The sequence below is a fragment of the Urocampus carinirostris genome, chromosome 8 (genome assembly GCF_059441175.1).
Source record: "Urocampus carinirostris isolate Australia breed hairy pipefish chromosome 8, RoL_Ucar_1.0, whole genome shotgun sequence".
Taxonomy (NCBI): Eukaryota; Metazoa; Chordata; class Actinopteri; order Syngnathiformes; family Syngnathidae; genus Urocampus; species Urocampus carinirostris.
Window position 1 is genome coordinate 28,365,087 of NC_142356.1, and position 25,245 is coordinate 28,390,331.

The 25,245-nt window shown below is 40.5% G+C and overlaps 2 protein-coding genes across 2 annotated transcripts in view; one reads left to right on the plus strand and one right to left on the minus strand.

Annotated features, from left to right (window-relative positions):
* Positions 1–10,645, plus strand: part of foxk1 (forkhead box K1) — a 34,947-nt gene extending 24,302 nt beyond the window's left edge. Inside the window, exons 6-9 of the mRNA XM_088342213.1 lie at positions 7–179; positions 1,806–2,024; positions 4,771–4,947; positions 9,931–10,645. Of these exons, the coding sequence (XP_088198339.1) occupies positions 7–179; positions 1,806–2,024; positions 4,771–4,947; positions 9,931–10,127 (766 nt within the window). The 3' untranslated portion in view covers positions 10,128–10,645. The remainder of the gene's footprint in view (positions 1–6; positions 180–1,805; positions 2,025–4,770; positions 4,948–9,930) is intronic.
* Positions 10,646–13,847: 3,202 nt separating this feature from the next.
* The window catches only part of radil (Ras association and DIL domains), a 53,394-nt gene continuing 41,996 nt past the window's right edge, over positions 13,848–25,245 (minus strand). Inside the window, exons 19-22 of the mRNA XM_088342214.1 lie at positions 21,436–21,694; positions 19,418–19,569; positions 17,753–17,892; positions 13,848–14,946 (exon numbers count right to left, since the gene is read on the minus strand). Of these exons, the coding sequence (XP_088198340.1) occupies positions 14,847–14,946; positions 17,753–17,892; positions 19,418–19,569; positions 21,436–21,694 (651 nt within the window). The 3' untranslated portion in view covers positions 13,848–14,846. The remainder of the gene's footprint in view (positions 14,947–17,752; positions 17,893–19,417; positions 19,570–21,435; positions 21,695–25,245) is intronic.

Consider the following 25,245-nt stretch of genomic DNA (forward strand, 5'->3'; position numbering starts at 1 on the left):
GTGTAGGAGCGCCCCCGCGTCACCCACTCACCAGGGACTGCTTTCCCCACCATCCAGTGGGCTTCAGACCCCCGAATGTCTAAGCCGGGAGGGTTCCCCGGTGCCCCCCGACCACCATGAGCAACTGGCCCACAAGCTGGCCTCTGTGCCTGAATATCGCTACACACAGAGTGCGCCTGGTAGGAGATTTTACCCTCAATATTCAAAAGTTCTGTTTTGTAAAATTCTGAATTATTTATATTTTTAGTTTAGTAGGTAGTCAAAATACAGAGAAAAGACATCAATGAATGTATAACAAGGAAAACAGAAGAAAACCGTACAAAAAAACTTAAAATGTCAAATTCCAAATCTGTTCTAAATACCACCAGGTTTCAAAATTAAAAATGATGACTTGCTCCCCAAAAAACCCTAACCCTCTTATCCCAAAACTGATTTTCATTCGCATTAGACAATACAGTGCCATCTAGTGGTCAAATAGTACACACTGTGACTTCAGTAATATATTATTTGTAACATAATAACTGTTTGCATTTCTTAACCTAAAAAGTAATATTTTGTGATAGTATATTACTGTTTTTATGCAATGATTGATTAGTCGAAAAATATTGCTGACCACAATTGCAAAGCATTGGAATGGAACCCTGGTTCCGGCAGTGCGGGCGCCAAATCCTAACCACTAAACCACTAGTGTTATAAAAGACATACAAAAAGGCATTTGATTTCATCTGTTTTTCACACTGTTTTTATTCACAGTACCAGATATGACTGTTAGAGAATGGTGAAAATAGAAAAGTGTTCTTCGCAGCTCGGTAGCCTAGATGGTAGGGCGCCCGCTCCGAGACTGGGAGGTCGCTGGTTCAAGCCTTGGCCAAGAACTCATTGCCTCCCTGCTTGGCGCTCGCCATTAAGGGTTGGAATTGGGGGGGTTTGGTCTCCTAATGACTCCCAACACAGCAGTTGGGTCTAAAATGGCGGTGCCCTGTTCGGCTGCGGCTGCTCGCTACAGTTTAACTGTACGGGTCAGGTATATCGACATTTCGTTCTGTGTGCATGATTACAAAGAATGACAATAAAAGTAAATTCTATTCTATTCTATTCTAAAAGATGTAAATAAACGCAAAAAAGTACGGGTAGGAAAAACAACGTTTTGGTCCTTTCTGACCAAAGGGCCAAAATAGCAAACTCTTATGATATTTTTTAGGAGAGAGCCGTATCATATTTTAAGACAAAATTCAGCAAAACAGCCAAACCCCGCTCTCCATACAAAAGCTCATTTTGCAGAGTATTATTTCTCTATGTCACGTTGTTGTTGATGAGATAGGATTTATGAAATAAGAATAATAATGCCAGACCCTGTGTCGCATAATAACAAATACTGTATTCCATTTTATTTTGTCTCCCTCCCAGGCACCCACAGTACAGTTAAGATTGTTGTGGCTCATTTTGATCTTCATTTTTTCCGTGAATAATGGTTTTACAACAAGTTGCAAACCAAGTTCTAAAATCTAAAATAGTCACACAAAAAATACAGACAAAAACTGTGGAGTTCGCATGTTCACTCTGTGCCTGCATGGGTTTCTTCTGGGCCCCTTGTTTTCCTCCCACGTTCCAAAAACATGCATGCCAGGTTAATTGGCCGGTCCGAATTGTCCTTACGTGTGAATGAGAGAGTGAATTGTCTGTCTCTTTGTCCCCTGCCCATTGATGGCTGGGATGGCCTCCAGCACTCTCGCGACCCTGCTGAGGATACGGGAAATGGATGGATGGATAATAATTTCTCCTAATCAGCTTTTAACTATGCACAGGGTCGCCGGTGAGCGCACAGCCGGTGATCATGGCGGCACCAGCACACCCGCGAGCCACCCTGGGCAAAGCGCTGGCTCTCATCCCAGGAGGTGGTGGCCAAGTCCACTTGGTGCCCAACCAACCGCCGTCCTCGGTCGCCATGCTGCGCGTGGTCACTGCCCCCCCAAACGGATACTGCGCACCCTCGCCCGTCAACGCCGGGCCGACTGAGCTTAGGGGTGAGTGGAAACATAAACGTGTCCAAGTTAGGAAAGTTTCTTGAATAAAATGTACTTTTTGCACTATAAAGCACACTTGATTGTAAGGCACGCCCTCGAAAAATATTCTTGTGTCTTACATTTTCGATACATAAGGCATACCAGACTATAAGATGCATGAAATTGAGACTACAGTAAAAGCTTCGGTAGGCTTTTTATATACTTACGGCATATAATAGTGCAATGCTTTATGAACCCCTTAACATTCTGCTCGCGGGCCGTCGAACTGTTGAGAAGCAAATACGTGTCTCAGACACTTCCAGACACGGTGCTAATAACCTCTCAGTTTAATATGTACACGTAAGAGCTTGTATATTCTCATCTCATTAGCCGTACCGCTTATCTTCATTAGGGTCCCGGGGGTCTGGAGCCCATCCCAGCCATCTCCAGGCAGTGGGCAGGGGACACCCTGAACTGGTTGCCAGCCAATCGCAGGGCACACGGGGACAGACAACTCATTCGCTCATTCACACCTAGGGACAATTTGGACCGGCCAATTCACCTGAAATGCATGTTCTTGGAACGTGGGAGGAAACCGGAGTGCCCGGAGGAAACCCACGCAAGCACGGGGAGAACATACAAACTCCGCACAAGTCTGGAGCTGGATTTGAACCCACACAGGAGGTTCCCAAGACCTTAGAACTGTGCCGCACACGCGCTAACCACTGCGCCGCCATGCTGCCGAGCTTGTATATTATTTTGTTGAAAGTTTCAATAAAATAAAATTTAAAGTCTGAGTCTTGTACGAGTAAGAACGGGTGAGGCATGGGGCGCCTGTTGGTTTTTGTCTTTTGCGACATTATTGATGCACACATGAATAACCTATCATGCAGTATGCAAATCATTTTTTCTGGAACCATTAGTAAAAAGTGTGTGGTAATGTCTAATTCCTGTATATCATCTGTACCACTGGTAGCCTAGTGGTTAGGAGTTGGCACCCACTTTGCCACGACCCAAGTACAAATCCCGTTGCATACAATGTATTTCAATTTGGGCCAGCGATGATTATTGATTGATAAATAATTGCTCATAGCTCAAATACGGAATTATACTGTAAAACCTAATTTAGTAACGCACACCTGCCCGATGATTGCTGGGATGGGCTCCAGCCCCCCGCGACCCTACTGAGGATAAGCGGTACGGCTAATGAGATGAGATGAGACACCTATAACTTTTTAAAGCATCTTGTCCACTGTAATCGTCAGTATTTAACTTGCACTGGGTTATAAGGTGCAATTTCAAATTTCTGGCCAAATCTGGGGTCTTTAGGTAATTTATATAAAGAAAATGTGACCATGATGCTGCAGGGATTTAAAAAAAAAATCCACCACACTACACCTTTTGGAGGTTACTGATCCCTTAACCGCCTGGGTCCTCAGGGCACCGGACCTGTGGTCTGTCTTGGCCAAGTATAGCCTAGCGGCAGCCATCCCGCTCCAGGCCGTTTTTATGGGTAGGGGTTTTTACATTACGTGGTTTTTTTTGTCAGGTCAAGAACATTGCATTTTATATATTAAAATCATTTACTGTATTTATTCGTGTTTAACACGTATTTTCTTTTAACCTAAAACGAACTCAAAGCGTGACACGTAAGGTCTTACGGTAGTTGATTACTATATTTGACCAATGACTGCTCAGCCGAAAATATAGCTGACCACAATCGCAAAGCATTGAATGCAACTACCTCTCTTGACCCACAAGACACATACGGTCTATTTTAAGTTACAATATCCGTGAACGTTGTGTAATAAATACAGTATTTCTTGATGGCTCGCCCGCAGAGGCAAGGTGACTCTTCATTTCTTCGCCCACATTTAAACGTGAGTTTAGCATTGCTGTTTTGTGCCTCTTCATATATTTAATGACATATTGATATCTATTAAATGACGATTCGGAATACAAAGAGGAAATGTTCCGCATTTAACCCATCTTTTAATCTCAAAGTGTCCGATCAAAATAAAATTCTCAGAAATCGAGCAGCTATCTGAAAATTCACTGAAACAGAGACAAATGTTAGAGAATGGATAAAAAAGAAAGTTGTGCAGATAGAAAAATATGAAGAATCTGACTTAAAAGTACATTAAATAAATATTGTACATTTTATTTGAGGTATTATACGTTGTCGATAAATGGTTTTAATCATGGCATTGCATTTTCAAAAATGTTTGTCCCTTACAATGCTTACAGCCAAGAAAATGTAAAATAAAATTTTATATCGATTTTTGCCTTTGGAGTTTTCAAAATATTTTATAAAATTTTGTGCTTAAAAAGTGACATATATAATTTGGCTTTAACTCTTGCTGTTTTAAAACCAATTTCATGACATTTATCAGATCCAGAAAATGTATTGGAAGAGTCTATATAGTTTTACCTTAACTTAAAAGGCAAAATTGTTTTAGCTTGCTTCTACTATCACAAATTCTATTGTTAGGGCCAAAGGTGTACGCCAAATCAGAATCCTTGGTCTCAGCATTGCCCTATGCCATGAGGCATAAGAATGGCGTGCCTCACTCTGCATCTAACTATTAACTTGGCAAATTAACTTGATTTGAGCGACGAAGCCCTAGGAAAACCCAAATTTTCATGAGTTATTTGTGAGCAATCGGGTATGGTGATTTTGTACGAATATCCAACCCCCCGGGCCTAGGATCTTACCTCTGAGCAGGCGTGTCTTGTGTCTTAACGGCAAAATGTTTGTGTTCCTCAGAAGCGCAGTTAAAGCGAGACCTCGTGATCCAGACGCTGGACAGCGCCGGGCACGGCTCCAACCAGCGCAACGCTACGTTAGGCTTGCACCAGCTGCCCGTGCATCCCGTCACGCAGAACGGCAAGCACGGCACTGCCGCAGTCGCCACGGCAACGAGTCTCGCCGCATACACTTCAGGTACTTCACAACAGTGTTTCCCAACCTTTCTGGAGCTGCGGCACACTTAATTTCGTTAAAAAAAAGGTACGCCATTGGTCGAAATGTTTAAAAATTCCTGGCACCAATTTCGCGTGTGTGTGTGTGTGTGCGCGCGCGTGTGTGTCTGTGTGTGTGTCTGTGTCTCTGTGTGTGTGTGTGTGTGTATGTGTGTGTTTAAAGCTTAAATTATCATGTTTCCTAAATTCACTGTATAAGGTTTTTGTGATCACCATGGCTCAGGTAATATACAGGTTATTCATTTTGGTTCATAATTTTTGCTCTCAGATTTTCCTATATGTGGGGTGCGTAGTTTGAATTTCAAATTATCATTTAATAGATACCAAGATGTCCTTAAAAAGTGTAAAGTTGAATAATTTTTCTATTAAGTATGTTTTAGCAGTGCTCAACTGAGTTTAAAGAGCCTTTATATCATATTTTTTCACTGTGCCTGTCTGCCTTTATCTTACTTTCACCATGGGTGATCCGGCCATGGAGCGTATTAGGATTAAAGAAAGGAGGCTGGGCCATGGGGGGGGTTGGAAAGTGACTTGACACACATTTTCCTATTTTGTAGTATGAAAATGGTGAAAGTAAGAAAAGGACTGTTTCAAATACAGTCCAAATTCCAACCTAAACCGCTAAAAGATTTTTAAAAAGTAAGCGTTTATTCGTGCGCATCTAACAGAGACACGTTTGTGCACGCGCCACACAAGCAGCTAGACCAGACCTGGGCACTCCGGTCCTGGAGGGCCGTATGTTCTGCATGATTTTTGAGGTTTCTCTGATCCAATACAGGTGATTCCAATCACCAGTATCGTTAACGAGCACTTGCTAGCTTGCTAATGAGGTTATAATTTGTATCACCTGAGTTAAAGAAGAGCAAACTTCAAAATCTGGCAGGACGTATGGCCCTCCAGGACCAGGGTGCCCAGGTCTGAGCTAGACAAAGCGTGCAATGATGATTTCAGCGAAAAGATAGCGTCAGCAAGTAGAATATTTTAAGGACACTTCTTTTAACCTGTTTTACTATATATTTTTTTCTTTTGTTTCTAGTTAAATAATAAGAGTATATTATCTGCTTGTGGAAAAACATTTTTTTTCATACATTCAGACTTTTATTTCATTTTATATTTGGTAAAAAATAATGATGAAAATCTGCAAAATTTTTAATTTATTTAATTTATTATCACTTTTAATCAAATACATTTTTAAACATATTGTAGTATGTCATGGGCAGAAAATTTGAATTTAATATTGAAATAAATAAATTATCTGATGTCCCCTAGTGATATGGATGAATGTTATTGTTGCTCAGCTGACCACTAAAAGAAAGTAAAGACACCGATAAAGATAAATTTGGACGATGGTACACATCGGTGGATTTTAAACTCGCAAGAACAGCAGATGACTGTACAAAAAAACCCCACAATGCCAAATTCAATATCTGTTCTAAAAGCCCTTTCAGACCTTTTTTTAATTAAATCTCCCACGTTAAAAAAAGCAGATCGGTGTGGAAATCAAAGATCAGCAACATGATTTATGACAATGATGTAAACAGTTCAGAAAAGTCAAAACAATGAACAACAGTGCGCAATGATATTCAAAATAGAGTACCAGCATCCTATGTAATCTCCTTTGCAGGTGTCCACCATTCATGAATGAATCCATTTTAGCGGTGAAACAAAATTTCATCATAATAGTTTATGTTCTATGAAATGAGTTTCAATTATTTTCCGAATGTTTTTTTGCTGATGCAACCTTACCTATTGCAGTAGTTTTAATTTCATGCACTTCATTGACCGTTTGCTCACACTAACCACGACACCATGACGTACGGCAGTAAAGCGGAGTAAACATAACGCCCCGTGGGTAAGGCCAATAAACAGGAGACAAATACAACAAAAACGCTATGCTGTTCATCACGCTTGGCAATGACTGGTCAAACGAATATTGTGCAGCTGTCTGATGAGGTGGCTCACCTTGTCGGAAAGCACAAAGCACTCTATTTAGAGAGACTGAGGATAACATTTGCAGGGCTAGCTACCAACCCATACAGCCATCTTCCTGACATATTCACACATCCAACCAATTTGTCCAGTCTGGCTGACCTCAGTCTACATAATCTGTACCACTATATAATAAAATAATATAGTATAATATATAATATAATAAATGGAGTATCCCCATACAACGCTTTACCAGTTCTTATCTCTGTTGTGCTGAAAAATGCACTACCAGCAAAAGGTGCCCCCCTCGCACAAACGTGTATACCGTATTTTCCGCACTATAAGGCGCACCTAAAAGCCTTTATTTTTTTCAAAAGCTGACCATGCGCCTTATAATACAGTGCGCCTTATTTATGGATCAATTTTAAAATTGCAAAGTTTTCCAACTAACTTGCAGCCGCCGACTCGATTTTCCTCCGAACGCCAAGTAGTACGCGGTGTATGCTGGGATTTATTTACCGGCGTTTCATTGGCTAACCAATGTGTCAATCATCATTTGAATCGATCACTATTGGCTAAAGTTATTCGGAGGTCAAGGGGCGGATCCTTTTTATCATTTACAGGCTGGCATTGGCTTAAACGGCAACACAAAGCCTGCAATTGGCCAAAACAACGGTGTATGCTGGGATTTATTTACCGGCGTTTCATTGGCTAAACAATGTGTCAATCATCATTTGAATTGATCACTATTGGCTAAAGTTATTCGGAGGTCAAGGGGCGGATCCTTTTTATCATTTACAGGCTGGCATTGGCTTAAACGGCAACACAAAGCCTGCAATTGGCCAAAACAACGGTGTATGCTGGGATTTATTTACCGGCGTTTCATTGGCTAACCAATGTGTCAATCATCATTTGAATCGATCACTATTGGCTAAAGTTATTCGGAGGTCAAGAGGCGGATCCTTTTTATCATTTACAGGCTGGCATTGGCTTAAACGGCAACACAAAGCCTGCAATTGGCCAAAAAAGATGAATGTTTATGGCACGTGGCTGACGGCATAGAGAAAGCATTTTTTTCTATTCTGTATTTGAAATTATTTTATTCTCCTGGATTTACTACCCTCACGGATATAAGAGGACATTGTCTGCACATTATTATGAACACAACGACTTTGGTGAGCTACTTCGGGTTTTATATTGTCCCTGTATCTTGTTTCAGACTGAACTCGATGTTTCTGTGATAAGCGGTGCAGATAATGGATGGAATGGAGTGTCTATTTTTAAATTAAACTCAATTCCAAGTGTTTATTGTCATATGCACAGTAAAGTTGCGAGCGAAAAAGAAAATAGAAACTCAGGAATGGTTGGCATTTCTTGAATCCCAAGACTTGAACCTTCCGAATGATGGAACGATGCATTTGAGTGACATCGTACGGACACCGCATCCGCACGTGTTCTCGCCACGTATTTGCGTCTTTGCAAGCTTTCGGAATGTTAAGGGGGTAATAAGTTGGACTTTACTATCTGACTGTTTTGTCCACGTTCCCATTGTAGCGCCTTATAATCCGGTGCGTCTTATCTATGTCAAAAATTGGACCAAAAACTATTTTTTCGGGTTGCGCCCTATGACCCGGTGCGCCTTATAGTGCGGAAAATACGGTAATATGACTTCTTATCTAATTTTTTTTCATTCTCCCGGGGAAGGCAACGTAACGTCACTTGCAATGGGTCTATAGTCTGGCGGGTCAAGACATTTCCATAAATAGATGCAAAACAGCACATCTCTTTGTTTATTTCTATCTTTCTGGACGTCTTAATTTTTCTCTAACATTTGTTTCTGGCACCGGAAAGTAAAAAAGGTGTGATATTTAGATAACATCTGATGCCTTTTCTTAGGTCATCTGTATTAGTTTAGTGTTTAAGTAACAGCGTTCTCATTGCTGCGATCTGGATCGGATTCCTGTTGCATAAAATGATTTGCGATTTAGGTCGGCGATGTTTTTCGATTCGTCAATAATCATACAAAAACAAATATAGTATTGTACCCTAAAACCTTGCATAGTAACACACACGTATAGATACTGTATGTATTTCCAAAATCATCCACTGTATACTGCGGTTGTGCGTTTTGGTCACTTTGGCTAGGTTCATACTGCAGGGGAATCAATTTTTCTTTTTTTTTTCTTTCTTTTTTTTTTTTTTTTAAAATTTCTTTTTTTATTTTTTTAGACCAGACCCCTGTCCGATCTGTTTAAGTTTGTCTGAACAGCCCATATCCCATTCTTCACACCAGACCCACGCCACTTTCATATGTGTTCCTAAGTGGTCCTAGTGTGACTGCTATATGAGTGGTTAAGATGCATTCATGCGAAATGCACGTTATCATTAGGCGGCAGATGTCACTATTCTGCCTTCAACCAGGCGGGAGGAAGCGAAGAATTTAACAACCATGGCGGCCCAAAACACGCAAGTGTCATTAAATCTTGCATTCATGGAAAATGTATTTAAGTGTATTTTAAAACTCACGGAACAGCCAACATCGCATCGCAAATTTACAACATAGTTCATTCTTAAAGCAATCCTTTAGTGGTAACAATATTTACCTTCAAATCCCACCACACAGACAGTATTCAATAGGGGAACGTTTTGGATTTAATACATATTAGGGGGGACAAGGCTCTGCTGTGAAAATCCATGAGTACTTCCGCAGACATAAGTGCATGCATGTGATGTCACGTGTCCTCTTCTGCGCATGTGTGACAGTTGTGGCATGTTCCAACATGAAGATCAAGTCGCAAGTAGCATTTAGTTGGAAATGTGAAATATTTCAAAAAAAGATGGGAATTGAGCATTAAGCTCTGCAGTGTGAACCTAGCCTATGAGTCTCCGTGGTTTGTATTCTTTCTTCTTCTTTTCAGAACTCATTTTCAGTTGCTTTACACAATTCGGTGACATCTAGCTCTCAAATAATAATCACTGTCCCTTTAAAAAAAACTTTGAAATGTTTTAATCACAGGTCTAAGCAGCCCTCTCCAAATTTTGGCGGCTCAAGCTTCCAGCTCACCTCCAGTCCTGGTGAGTCGTCCACTTTCTGCCGAACAAGGAGAAGAACCTCGGGCCAAGCGGTCCAAGATGGACGACAGCGAAGGAGCCGTTGCCCAGCAGCCCGTCATCGTCGCCATGACGCCACAAGTTAATGATTCCAGGAAGTGAACGCATCACGAAAGATTTGATTTCTATTACAAATTGAAGCAAACACTACTTGCATACATTTTGTGGTGAATGAAGAAACGGAAATGGAGAGTCTCCAAAAAGACGACAAAGCAGTCATGACTTCGAAGTCTCGATCGGGAAATGTTTTTTTTTTTAAAGCGGCCTGTCTCCGTAGCGGTCTGTAACTTGGAAAAAAAACAATTTTGAAAATGTAGAAGTTTAAGTGAAAGGGGGAAAAGACATGCTTGTAACCCTTTACAAGAATTGATGCCTTAAAAAGATTTCTAGTCTTTGTCATGTTTTTGTTTTAACCTTTTGAAGCTTTTTAGAATGTAAACTTAGCCGTGTTCACTGGGCTAATTTCGCTACTAGAAGCTATTTTTTCGTAAAACCTTTTGTGTACAAAAAAATTTGCATTATTAATAAATTCTAGAGAGATTATTATGTATTTTTTTGTAAACATCCCACGATTGTGATTAAGAATGTCGTAGCACAAAATTAAAGCCACGTTGACTTTCTGTCCTTTGCTGAGTTGGTGTTTTTCTTTCAAATTCAAACCAATCAAAAAACGCTCCAAGCATCAACTCCAAAATGGGTTTAAAGGGTCGCAGTTACAGTGTTTTATGGTTTCTACGGCTCAACTCAAAAACAACAGAAATTCTAAAGTGCGACTTATAATCGGGTGCGCCTTATAGACCAGAAATGAGAGTACAGTTATTAAATCAGAAACGTGCAGCTACAATGAAAAGCTTCAGTTGTGAAACCAGATTTTCACACCGAAAAATAACAGCGACCAGATGATGAAGGTGCTGCATCTGAGTCAAATCAGAAGACTTCTCCTGCTACTGGTATCCATGGAAACCAGACCATCTGTTTCATGGGGGGAAGCATGCCCCTACCCAAAAACAGCCTGGAGAGTGATGGGCACAGCCAGGCTGGACTTGCTCAAGACACACCACAGAAAAGGGTGCCTCTATGACCCTAACGGTTAAGGGATCTGTGAACCGTGATGTACTGTAAAATAGTTTTTTTTTTTTAGAAATTCAGAAACAGAATTTTTGCAACTCTCTTCCAGTAGTTTTGATTTCATAGGCCTTAATGTGCAAAAAATCTTATCAAAGAATGTGTTGCATTCTTAATGTCCGAAAAATACGTTACCTTTTTTGAAAGCTCTTAAATAAAGTAAGTTCAGGTAGCTGCATTTTTATATTACTTTTTATTTACTGTATTTATTCGTGTATATTACGCATCCCTAGTTTTTGTAGAAAAACTAAAAGTGTTGTATGTCGTAAACATTGTGTCGAGGTTCACCGTAACGGGATTCGAACCCAGTCTTGCCGCAGGTAGAACGCTTATTCTTAACCACTCGGGTTATATATACAGGGAGTGCAGAATTATTAGGCAAGTTGTATTTTTGAGGATTAATTTTATTATTGAACAACAACCATGTTCTTAATGAACCCAAAAGTCTCATTAATATCAAAGCTGAATATTTTGGAAGTTGGAGTGGGGCTTTTTTAGTTTTAGCTATTTTAGGAGGATATCTGTGTGTGCAGGTGACTATTACTGTGCATAATTATTAGGCAACTTAACAAAAAACAAATGTATACCCATTTCAATTATTTATTTTTATCAGGGAAACCAATATAACAGCTCAACATTCACAAATATACATTTCTGACATTCAAAAACAAAACAAAAACAAATCAGTGACCAATATAGCCACCTTTCTTTGCAAGGACACTCAAAAGCCTGCCATCCATGGATTCTGTCAGTGCTTTGATCTGTTCACGATCAACATTGCGTGCAGCAGCAACCACAGCCTCCCAGACACTGTTCAGAGAGGTGTACTGTTTTCCCTCCTTGTAAATCTCACATTTGATGAGGGACCACAGGTTCTCTATGGGGTTCGGATCAGGTGAACAAGGAGGCCATGTCATTAGTTTTTCTTCTTTTAGACCCTTTCTTGCCAGCCACACTGTGGAGTACTTGAATGCGTGTGATGGAGCGTTGTCCTGCATAAAAATCATGTTTTTCTTGAAGGATGCGGACTTCTTCCTGTACCACTGCTTGAAGAAGGTGTCTTCCAGAAACTGGCAGTAGGACTGGGAGTTGAGCTTGAGTCCATCCTCAACCCGAAAAGGCCCCACAAGCTCATCTTTGATGATACCAGCCCATACCAGTACCCCACCTCCACCTTGCTGGCGTCTGAGGCGGACTGGAGCTCTCTGCCCTTTACCGATCCAGCCACGGGCCCATCCATCTGGCCCATCAAGACTCACTCTCATTTCATCAGTCCATAAAACCTTAGAAAAATCCGTCTTGAGATTTTTCTTGGCCCAGTCTTGACGTTTCAGCTTGTGTGTCTTGTTCAGTGGTGGTCGTTTTTCAGCCTTTCTTACCTTGGCCATGTCTCTGAGTATTGCACACCTTGTGCTTTTGGGCACTCCAGTGATGTTGCAGATCTGAAATATGGCAAAACTGGTGGCAAGTGGCATCTTGGCAGTTGTACGCTTGACTTTTCTCAGTTCACGGGCAGTTATTTTGCGCCTTGTTTTTTCTACACGCTTCTTGCGACCCTGTTGACTATTTTGAATGTAACGCTTGATTGTTCGATGATCACGCTTCAGAAGCTTGGCAATTTTAAGAGTGCTGCATCCCTCTGCAAGATATCTCACTATTTTTGACTTTTCAGAGCCTGTCAAGTCCCTCTTCTGACCCATTTTGCCAAAGGAAAGGAAGTTGCCTAATAATTATGCACACCTGATATAGGGTGTTGATGTCATTAGACCACACCCCTTCTCATTACAGAGATGCACATCACCTGATATGCTTAATTGGTAGTAGGCTTTCGAGCCTATACAGCTTGGAGTAAGACAACATGCATAAAGAGGATGATGTGGTCAAAATACTCATTTGCCTAATGATTCTGCACTCCCTGTAGACTTTGTACAGGTGCTTGAAATCCTTGAAAATGCTTAAAATTCAATGTGTTTTCAAGGTTTAATTTGCTTTAATTTTGGCTGAAGCACTTGGAAATGCTTGAGATTGTTGCCATGTTGTCAGTCAAAAGATTTCACATCAAATGAAGAGAAATAAAACAAGTCCGCTCAAAAATGATGGAGACACGCCTCCTATGGAAAGATTGCAGAAATTTTTCGAGGACTTGTAAAACACGTGTGCATATCGCGGATCTGCAAAATACATGATTTACATAGGATTTCTTCTTTAAATGGTACTGGAGAAATTGGAAATATGGCTTTGAAAGTCCTTAAAAAAGCTTGATCTTTGCAAGAAGGGTGTATGAACCCTGTAAGGCAGGGGTGTCCAAACTGGTAACCTGAAAATGTGTAAGGGCCGACTATAAAGCCTGGCTTTCTTTGAACAGTCTTTAGTGAATCCACCCTCCATGAAAGGTTTGCAGCGTTGGGCGATCTGTGTCGCGACCTCATAGCTCGCCTCTGTAGCATTTTCACATGACTCAGAGTGCTCATGAAAAAGAGGTGCTGTGCTGTTCAAAACAGCTTCCAGTTGTTTCACGTGTTCACAGCTTTCGTTTTCAGTTAGCTTTTCTTAGTTAGCCTGTTTTGTCTGGCAGTGACTCTTGATAATTCTTTGAAAACAGCCAGTCTCTTGGAAAATTAGGCAGACGCAGTTGTTTCAGATTTAGGTAAAAAAATTACTCTAATTTCCACTTGTCCTGGAAGCCGGGGCCCTCAGTCAACTTTTAATTTTTTATTAACAGTTGCCATGTCAGAAATAAAGAGGGCTGAAATTCACACAGACAGGTGTCCAAAAGGCTTACCGCCATCATCTGTTGGAATGGTGATTTTATTTTTTGGGGGGTACGAATATATTTTATACTATTTTCAACATTACTGCCAGGCCACATTTGATCATTTTTATGAAAGAAGTAGAAAATTGATCACGGGCCATAACTAGGCCCTGGGCCGGACTTTGGACACGCCTGCTGTAAGGAATACAAAGGGAAAAGCATTCGATTTTCTCTCATCCCACTATTTTTACAATACCATGTTGCTTAATACTTGGGGCCATATTTAAAATAATTGACACTGAATCGGAGTTTACAGACATTTAGTAAATACACTACATTTTCTTTAAGTGCTGCGTTCATTGTTTACGTTTTATTTTTATCATGGCCCCAAGTATTCAACGTGGTACCTTAAATATGGTCATGGGTAGGAAAAACGCAGTGAAGTGAAGAAACAGGCTTTTTGAACGATTTCAAATGTGTTCTGTAAAAAAAGCTGTCTTTATTGACTACAATCATTAAGATTTTAAGCCGCAAACAGAAAAAGTCATCGGATTCTTAATGAAAATTCCTCAAAACCACCCAAAGACTCGGTCGCCATGATTGACCCACATTCGAAGACATAGTTGAAGATAACTGCTTTTAGATGGACGAAAAAGTACAATTCACCCAAAGAGAACGGCGAAAATGTTGTCCATTCCCTGTCACGTGTCCTTCAAGTTTTTCAAATGTTTTTAAAATCCGATCCTTGACAAGAAAAGTGAAAGTACAACCAAACTGTCTCAAAGTGATGACATCATCATCTCCAAAAAAGTAGGCGGGGCGGCGGCCAATCAGCCAATCGTGGTGGTTGGATACTGATTGTTTGCCGACATATTTAACATGAAGAATCTTTTTGCCCTGCCTGCTGATCTGCAGTTTGACTGACAGGCAATTGGACCAATCGGTCAACAGGACGATGCGCTGATCTTCTCCGACACTTCCGGGTCCGACTTGGCCACCAGGAAACGGAGGCGACCTCCTCCCAGACGGATCAGATCCACCGCACTGCATGAAGAAAGGCCAAACTTGAGTTTTTTAAAGGCAATTGGGGCTGCAACTAACGATTATTTTCATAATCGATGAATCGGTCCATTATTTTTTTGATTAATCGATGAATTTGGTTTCTTAAAGACATTTTTGATTACCTCCTATTTATTCAAAAGTTACATTTTTGGACAGATGAATTCATTTTTTTTAAATCTAAGTGTTTGTCAATTGACTTGACAATAAGCAAGTATACAAAAAACAAAAAATACAGCAATACAATTTATTTTATGTGTAGCATTTTTTTATCCACAATATATCAAAAATATAAACCCACTTTTCAAAATATTGTCAACAATTTTTTGTTTTTTTTGTTTTTTGTTAAATCTTTGAATATGATCAACATTCCCATGATGAAAATTATATGTTTAAGGATCTGCCCTATATGTAGAGTTACACATATTGTTATTTTATATGACTTCTTTTCTGACTTTTTCTCTCTGTACATCTGCAGCACTTTCCGTGCCTTTAAAAATTGTGAACTTCGTTTCATGTTTAAAAGTCAAACACTACAAAGTTGAAACTTTCATGCCAATTTTGTTTGTAATGACGCAATGTTCAATAAAAAATGTGAGATAACTATTTCGCACTTTGGTCGCCATCTGCCAGACCAAAGTGGTACTACAACTTCCCGCGTGTCCTCTGATTTGACTCTTCGTGATTTAGGGTTATACAAATAAAAATGACTTGACTTGACTTGACTTAGTGGCTCATAAATCACGTGATACAGCGAGTCGATGATCTAATTAGCTGCCAACGCTTTTAATAATCGATTTGATCGATTAGTTGTTGCAGCCCTAAAAGTCATCCAAAATTCTTAAACATGCAAGATGATATAAAATAGAATGTTTTTTTAATAAAATCAATATATGATAAGTGATATATAATCATATATAATCACTGGTGTATTTCAATTATTTTACAAGATAATGCAGTTTGAAGACAGCATATTTTGTCTTTGTGACGTGGTGGAGGAACACCAGCACCCTAAGAAGCCATAATTAAGTGTTAGGTGTTAAGTAGTCGAAGAGGGTACGTGTGTTGCAGGCGGATGCAGGAGTGGTACAACAAAGGGCGAGCAACCGAAAAGGGGCTAACTGGCAAAAAACAAACACACAAAGAGCCGCCAGTTGGGGGTTGACAGGGACCGATCAACCCAAGGCGGCCGCAGTTTCGGCAGAAATGCGTGAGGTTAGCCGACCAAGAAACACGCAGTGGGCAGGTAGGCTTACCGGAACTAGCAACAAAAAGTGGCAAAGGTTACAGCACTAAACTCAAAGCCGACAAGGAATAAACTACGGGACACAGCAAAACCGGTGCTAACACCAGGCTAGCCGACTCAAAACTTTACGGTGAGAACAAGGCTAACTGGGAGTCAACACCGAAAAGCGGCAACGGCTAGAGCGTTAAACCGGAAGCAGGCCAGGAATAAACTGAGGGACACGGCAAAACCGCCGTTAGTCAGGCTAGTCTGTCAAAAAACATGCAGTGAGCAGCTAGGCAAACCTAGCAAAAAAAAGTGTCAACGGCTACAGCGGCAAAACTGGCGCTAACACGAGGCTAGCCGACCCAAAAATATGCGATGAGCAGCAAGACTAACAGGGAACCAGCAATGAAAAGTGGCAACGTCTACAGCGTTAAACTCAAAGCTTGCCAGGAATAAACTAAGGGACACGGCAAAACCGCCGTTAAATACAAGCTAGCCGGTCAAAAAACATGCAGTGAGCAGCTAGGCTAACTGGAAACCAGCAACAAAAAGTGGCAACGGCTACAGCGATAAACGCAAAGCCAGCCAGGAATAAACTAAAGGACACGGCAAAACCGGCGCTAAATCTAGGTTACCCCATCAAAAAACATCCGGTAAGCAGCCAGGCTAATAAACGTGAAGCCGGCTGTGAATAAACCAAGAGACAAGGCAAAATTTAGCTGGTGTTCTGAAATTCTTTCCTACCCTCTCGAGGTGTTTTACCTCGGGCTGACCTGAAAGCAGCATTATCTTTCATCTATACTCATCACTAAAAATCACTAAAGATCTAAATTAGTGCAAACAGAAGTTTCACTGATGATATAAACCAAAGTTTGTTAAAACACACCATGCTCAAAAGCTACCACAGAAAAACACGCCACGTCGGTAAACAGTGTTTCGAAGCAGTGAAAGAGTCAAATAAGACTAAATTAAAACCAAAATCGTAAATTATCACCACTTATAAAGGCACAAATCGCTATCAGCATTGTACGTGCGCATGCGCACTGGGAATTGGTCAGACGTCCCGAGAGTTAGGGAGGAATCTCAAAACACCGGCTAAACGACAGACGTCAGGCAGCCAATGAGTGCCAACCAGGAGCAAACAAAACAGGAAAGCCCTCGGCAGCCCCGAAGCTGACGGGGAGCGAGTTGGACAAAATTGTACCAACCAGGACTCACGCAGTGTAAAACACAAACGAAAAGAAGACAAAGTTCCAATTTCTCCAAGCAGAGATGAGCAGTATGCAATCGTTCACTCCAATCGTTGGTTGTTTCAGAGCTGCCTCCAATGTTGTGTTAACGGGATTCGCCATTTTAAAAGTGTTCCTTCAATGATGTCACAACCCTAAGAAAACGAGCCAGATGGGTGAACTTTGAGACAAAGTTTCTCGAGTTCCCCAGCGCGTGAAATATTTGCATAACTGCTGGGAAGAACACTACACGTTCTGTGGCTGATTGAAAACCTATTCTATTTGGAAACACCTTTAATGACCCGGATAGAGACCAGGTTTTAAGTCATACCTCTGGTAGTCGGCTCCGATGAGACTGGTCCCATTGACGGCCAGTATCCGATCGCCGATTCTCAGCCGGCCGTCGGACGCCGCCGGTCCGTCGGGTATCAGCGTGCGGATGTAGATGCCCGGCGCATTCAGGGGAGTGTGCTGAGATACAATAGAATTGTATTTATTGTCATTGATATTAACGTGGCACATGGTAGGTCATGATTTAAAATAAAAATGGATATAAAATTCAACTGTTTATATCAAAGGTCTAAAACTTGTGGCCCAGGGACCAATTGTGGCCCCCGGGATAATAGTTTGAGGCCCCCCGGCCTAAGAAGAAAGTTTAAAGGAATTGGGTGTCGTATTAAGCTCCTCCAGGTGAAGCATATGCACACCTTTTCAAAGAAAAGTTTAAGCACTTTTTAAGGACTGTCAAAAGCCAATTTTCATATTTTTCCAGTATCGTTTGACGAAGAAATAATACATTATTATATTGTGAATAAAAATTGTTATTATTATTGATCCCAGCATCACTACTGATGTATATGAGGTGGTTGCAAGCCAAAGAAAGTCAATTCTTCTAAAACTGTATTTTCTCCATGTAATGCGTAGTCTATAGAGTCAGACTGACGAGAAACGGGGCAACAATTTTAAGCATTTACAAGCACCTCACCCATAATTCGAGGACTTTTCACACCTTGAAACACAACATTAACATTTAAGGATTTTCATAGATTTCAAGCACCCATACGAATCCTGCAGGTCGTAAACAAATATTAATAGTAATCAAAACAAACGATATTGATTTAAAGAAACATGAACACATGTATGTTTTAAAATACTTATTTTAACTCGGGGGCCACACGATAGAACAAACATTCTCTCGGGGGCCGGACTAGAAGATTGAGGAGAAAGAAAAAAAGAGAGAAAGAAATAATAAAAAGAGAAGCAGGGAAAAAGAAAATGTGTGGGACAAGGGAAGAGAGAAAGGAAGAAAAAGAAAGAGAGAGAAGGAGAAAAGAGAGAAAGAAAACGTGAGATACAAAAGAGTTAAAACTAGAAATAGTGAAAGAGGGGGGAAAAAGAGACAGAAAGAAACAAATCCAAAGAGAAATAGAAAGAGAAAAGGAGAGAAAACAGATGAGAAAGAGAGTAGGGGAAAGTAAGAGAGAGGGAGAGAAAGAGAGAAAAGGAAAAAGGAAGAGCGCAAAAAAAGGTAGAAAGACGCAGAGAGAGACAAAGAGGAACAAAGAATGAGAAAAAGAGAGACAAAGACAGTGAAAGAGAGGGATTGATTTTGTGAAAAAAGGGAGACGGAGAGAAAGAGAGAGAGATAAAGAACTACAGCGTCTTTGTGAGAGGAACCTGGCTTTTGGCAACATCAAGCTCGTTTTTCTCTTGCTCTTCCTTCAGCGTTAACTCGCAGGCCAGATTCAATCCCTTAGCGGGCCTGACCCGGCTCCCGGGCCGCCTGTGCGACACCCCTGGTTTATATATTACTTGGCAACCAAATGATAAATAAGATATCGGTTGATTTATTTTGAAATCTGACTGTGCCTCACCAGACCCAAACTGATCTCTAGTGCGTTATTGGTCTCTTTGGAGGGGGGCGCTGTTGGGCTTTATTAATTCTAAACTTTTTGAGTGAATGAAAATTGGGAAAAAAACATGCAAGAATTCTCACCAAGCCGTCGATGAGTCCCATGCCAAGTCCGTAGGGTCCTTTGTCCAGTTCCACTACAAACACCACACACATGTCATCAGGGAGGAGAGGGGAACCCGGGGAGGACGAGGACCACACGGGGAAAGGGAATTCACAGCCACTAGTAACACAACCTGCAGAGGACACACACGTGCACACACAGAGGAGCTTGCTATGGGGTGCACGCGCGCGGACGCACAAAGACAGTGATGCGGGGAGAGGAGGGGGGCAGGGGGGGGCTGTAACATGCACCCCATTAGACACTCATCAGTTTTCTTTCTTTCTCTTTTTCTGTGTCTCTCAGTCTCTTTATTTCTTTTACTCTTTCTATCTTCAATCGTTCCTACCATCATTCTGTATTATTTACCTAATTTCCTTCTTTTTTTCTGTTCTGTCCTTCTTCCTTTCCTTCTTTGTTTATTTTCTTCCTTTCCCTTTTCATTTCCTTCCTTTCTTTTTTGTATCCTTCTTTTTTCCTTCCTTTTTTGTTTCCTTTCGCCTTTCCTTATTGGTTTACTTTCTAGTTTCCTTCTTTTCTCCCTTTCTCCTTTCCTTACTTTATATCTTCCTTCATTCCTTACTTCCTACCTTCCTCCCTACTTTCCTTTTTTCTTCCTTTTCCTTCCTACTTTACCTCATTCATCCCTTCTCTGTTTCTCCCGCTCTTTCTATTTCTTTCACTCTTTCTATCTCCAATTGTTCCTTCCTTCATTCTGTATATTCTTACTCCTTTCCTTCCATCCTTCCTTCCACCCTTCATTCTTTCTTTTGTTCTGTTTGTCTTCCTTGTTCATTTCCCTCCTTTCTTTTTTGTTTCCTTTTTTTGCTTCCTTTTTGTCTCCTTTCTCCTATTCTTATTGGTTTCTTTTCTCCTTTCCTGATTGGTTTCCTTTCTAGTTTCCTTCGTGTCTTTCTTTCTACTTCCCTTACGTTATCAATAGGATGGGGTGGGGTGGATTATTCATGCAGAAGCTTCCAATAATATTGAAAGAAAAGAAAAGAACACATTTCTTTTTCAATTGAAAGTTAGTATTATATTTGCGTTTTAGACTTACAAATTGGAAAATCAAATAAAATGTTGGAAAACATAAACAAAACCGATTTCATCGAATTAAATATTGTATTATTTTCCTGTTCTAAAAATAGCCCACCAGTGCTGGGTCATTGTGATTTTCTAGTAAACATTTTTTGGGTGAGTCTATTTAACCCTACTTCCAAATATTAACCTGGTAACAACATACGGTAGTAATAACACGATAAGTTGTTTCTTAAGGAAAGAAATATCAAATTGGGTGCCTTCTGCGCTAATTAGTAACAAAAAGTAGATCTCAGCTTGAAAAAAGTTGGGGACCCCTGATGTAAATTGTATTAGTCCACAAAAAAAAAGATTACTTGATGAGTTAGTACCTTCATTTTTCGAGTATTAGTGCATGTAGTGTATATGCGGTAGAGTAATCCATTTGCTTGTGTGCATGCGCAATTTCTCTCTTCCGAGATATTGTTTTGCCGCAAAGCACTGTGGGACGTGTAACATGGCAAACTCACCCTTACTCACGAAAATAGTCTCATGTGTATTGGTTGATTTTTCTCTGACATTTCCATTTTAGTTTCTGTTCCCATGGCAAAAAGGCCATAGTTGCATCTATCCACATGTAGTCTATGCTTTCGGCCAGCCACATACGAGCACACCAGATTGGATTATAGCCTGCAAGCCATTTCAATGCAGTCCGGCATTATAAACTCAAACAGAAGAAATAAATACTAATATTTGAACTATTTAGGCTTTTTGTTTATCTATAATCTTTTGTTAATCTATCTTCTCAAAGTTTCTTAATTTCCTCATCCTGAGGTTTTGAGTTTTTCCTTGCCCTCATGTAGGTTCTAGGTCAGGGGATGGTTTAATAATAGTCAGGAGTCTGTGAAGCCCTTTGATACTTCATGTGATTAAGGGCTATAAAAACAAACATGACTTAAATCACACATATTTCCATAAGTCTTACCCTCCATGCCATTAGCGATGATCCCGTTGGCTTTCTTGCCACATCCATTCATCTGGGGGGCTCCACCCCCTCCCTCAGGGTACCCCGATACAGTAGGCGGGTGCTGATGTTGAGGATGAAGATGATGGTTATGGTGGTGGTGGGCGATTCCCCCGTTTCTACGGACACTGTGCACTTGGCCACGCCCGTTTTCTTCCTCGCCGTCCCCGGGGCCCTGACGGGGGCTGCCGTGTGTTAAGGGCGGGGGCGGCGGCTCCCTCTGAAGGACGTTTCAAGGTAAGATGAGGATACAGATATAGGATTTGTTACTATGCACCTGTCCTATTTGTCGATTAATCTAGCCTGGCCTACGTTCAGGTTTTTAATGCAGATTTATTATACAGTTGTACCTCTTTATATGAGCACACCTAAACACAAGAATTTCGATTTAAGAGTCTTTTTTGGAAGATAAATGTTGCTTGTCTAACGAAGCAAAAATCCAGGTCACGAGCATTCCTATAGGCTACCACTAGAGACAGTTTGACACCACTCACCGCTCTTGACTGCATCAGCTTGTTCCCGTTTGAGCATGCAAACTACTACAGGCCAAAAACATAATGTACTGTAAGAATGTTTTGTGTGTATGTTCATTTGAAGTACGAGATAGACTTGCTTTTTGCGCCCAGCGAACACCGGATCGTGGGCGCAGCCCTACCTCTCTCTTTCAATAAAACGTCACGCAAGTGGGTCCTGTTTCCGTTCTTGTCCTGTCACCCTGCCCCTTTCTCTGCACCACGCGTACACTTTTTTCAACTGGCTCCATGGTAAGTGTTCATAATAAACGCATTATTTTGTTAACATCATCTTATTTATCTTATTACTGTATTTTTTATGTTTAATTACTTTTAAAATCAGTTTTTAGAAATCAGGCAGATGTATTTTATAGCTGGATGCTTACAGGAGGACCAATTAGTTTTGAATTATTTCATATTAGGAAAATGTGTTCGTTACAAGAGCTTTTCGAGCTACAATTAGATTCTGGAACGAATTAAGCATATACAAGACAGAATACAGAGTTACCCAAACTTGTCCCTCTTAAGACTCCCTGCAGAAATATTGAAAAACATAATCAAATGTTTACACCTTTACTTATTTGTGTCATGATTACCGATGTGATTCACCTGTGCCCGCTCATTTGGCGCCAACCACCGCGGGTTCTGATTGGCTCCCTGTCAGTATTTGAACCCAGTCCTGTCAGTCCCCTGTTGTCAGTCCGTCTGCGAACCTCTGTTTATACAAGGCAAGCCTTTTTCGACCCTGACTCCCACCTGTCCCATTTTTGCTCCCGTCTGTCTCCGGCTACGACCTGTTTTTGATCCCGACCACGTCTGTTCTCCCGCCCCAGCTTACGTCCCATTCTTGTTCCAGACTACGTCTACTCTCCCGTTCTGGCTTAAGACTCGTTTACGACCCAGACCACGCCTTGCTCTCCCAGTCCCGGCTACCGACCAGTTTTCCCGTCCATGACACCACCATCGCTTGCTATGGAAGATCCACTTCCGTGTTCGGATCACAATCTGAGTACGAGAGCGACTTGATTTCCGCGTCCAGTGAACACCGGATTGTGGGCGCAGCCCTTCCTCCTTCCTTCAAGAAAACTTGTGGTAAATGTTACGCAATTGGGTCCTGTTTCCGTTCTGGTCCTTACATTTGGAGTGTCGAATTTCTTATTTTATACTTATTTAACCTCTTTTTTTTAAGGTAAATAAATAAAAGTGTAACAAGTTTCATTTAAATATTTTCGACCAAATGCTTCCCATTTTTTGTTTTATCCCAAAATCTTCACAAACTTAACACGTTTTATGTTTAGAAATACAATTATATTTTCATGTAATGAAAAAGTTAAACTAAAAGTCTTGTCAGTGCAAAAAAAACCACGACTAAATTGGAATATTGTAGAGAGAAAAACACTGAGAATTGCAGGAATAAAGTCAAATTCAAGTCTGCAATGACTAGCTAACGGAATGATGATAATGATGGTGATGATGATGAAGCGTTCCAAGATGGAGGATTACGGTCTAGTCAGCCCAAGTGATGAGACAGCCTGACGGCTAAGAAGATTAAACCTTGATTTACCCATGTCTAGCTTCTTCGTCTTGAGGTTTTTGTCTTTCATTTAAAAGATTAGCGGGGAACTCCCTCATGCAGCACAGCTGCTTGTGCACAGATTACACTTAAAGTGTGTGCGTAATTGTAGGTGCGCATACAACATGCTGCTTGATTAAAAACTTGGATCAGCCCTTTTACACTGAACCAAAAACTGTTCAATATTGATTTTATTGGCTGTAAAAATTGCGTGTGCAAAGTTTCCTGTAGCGTCACCACCGAGTAACGCCATTGGTGATCGGTATTTTGCTTTTGGCGTCAGGTGTGCAGAGGCACTTTTTGGAAGGAAACAGCGCATTTTAGCGCTTGGTCGGAAAATTCCTCTTATGTAGGGCACAGGAGAAAACATCCAGCTGCTCTTTTGCACAACGCAGTGACGTCTGACGACAGTTAGGACGCCTTTCTCTGAGGATAAATTCAATTATCTTTTTGCTATTTTTCATTGTATTTACAGTATATAAGAAGGAAAATGGAAGGTTTGACGGTACAATATTTACAGTGTAAACTAAACTCACGATATTTCACCCAAAAATCAAGCAAAGTCCTCAATTTATACATCCGAATTGCACAGCACGGGTAATTTATCCATCAAACACAGTATGGTTCTCTTTCGGTATCATCCGTGTCATTATTCAGTATCTGAAGTTTCCTTTAATCTTCACAGAACGATGACAAGCAAATGCAATTTGGTCTGATACTGCGGCAACCGCCAATGACAACAACGGAAACGTCTGTGTGGCTCTATTCTCCACAGTATAATTCAGTGTAGCAGTTTTTTTTTTCAACAGGTGTGCCGTGAAAGTTTGTCTAGTGTGCCGCAGAACATTTGCTCACTTTCATCTTTGAAAAAAAGAGTATCTTTATTTTCTTCGAGTGATCAGCCGGGCAACTTTAAAATTCATCCATATCAGTGAACGGCAGCAGATTAATATTCATTATTTTTGTATACTAATTATTTACTAACTGGGTAGTACATTGAAATATATTTAATACATTGTTTTGTTTCAAGAGTCTGTTGAGGGTTGCATTACCAAAAGTATAGTCAAACAAATCAAATCAAATAAAAATTTTGCATAATTTTGATTAGTTAAGATTATTTTCCCATTTTAAAAGAAGTTAGAACAGCATATATTTTTACTCGTTTCAAGTATTATTTTTGTTATTTTGTTTCTTGATTTTTTTTTTTTAAACATAGTAAGGTTAAAAATGTAGTATTATCCCAGATTACTGCAAAATGATTGACCAAAATGAATTACCTGTATTACCTCCTGGACCACGGTGGCCACAAATGATATCGTCAATTTATTCAACATGCTAATTTAACTTTTAAACAAACAAACATGAATTTTTAAACATTTTTTGACAGACGGTGTGCAACGTCTCCAAAAGGTTTGGAAATTGTCTATTTTGGTGCCCTAAAGCCGTTGTTTAGAAATGTAGGTCTATGACCAAACTTTACACGACACTGCCCTCCTTCATTTTTCATTTAGCGCAGTAGTAAATGTGTGTTTGTTTTCAGAATTGCAATTTGATTCTGTGGTAGTCACATGATCCAGACGTAATCTAGACAATTTGGAATACTAAAATGTCCCATGCTAATGGCGTCAAGTGTACGCTCAAAATGAATGTTGTTTTCTCACCGAAGGGCATGTTGCCACAACAACA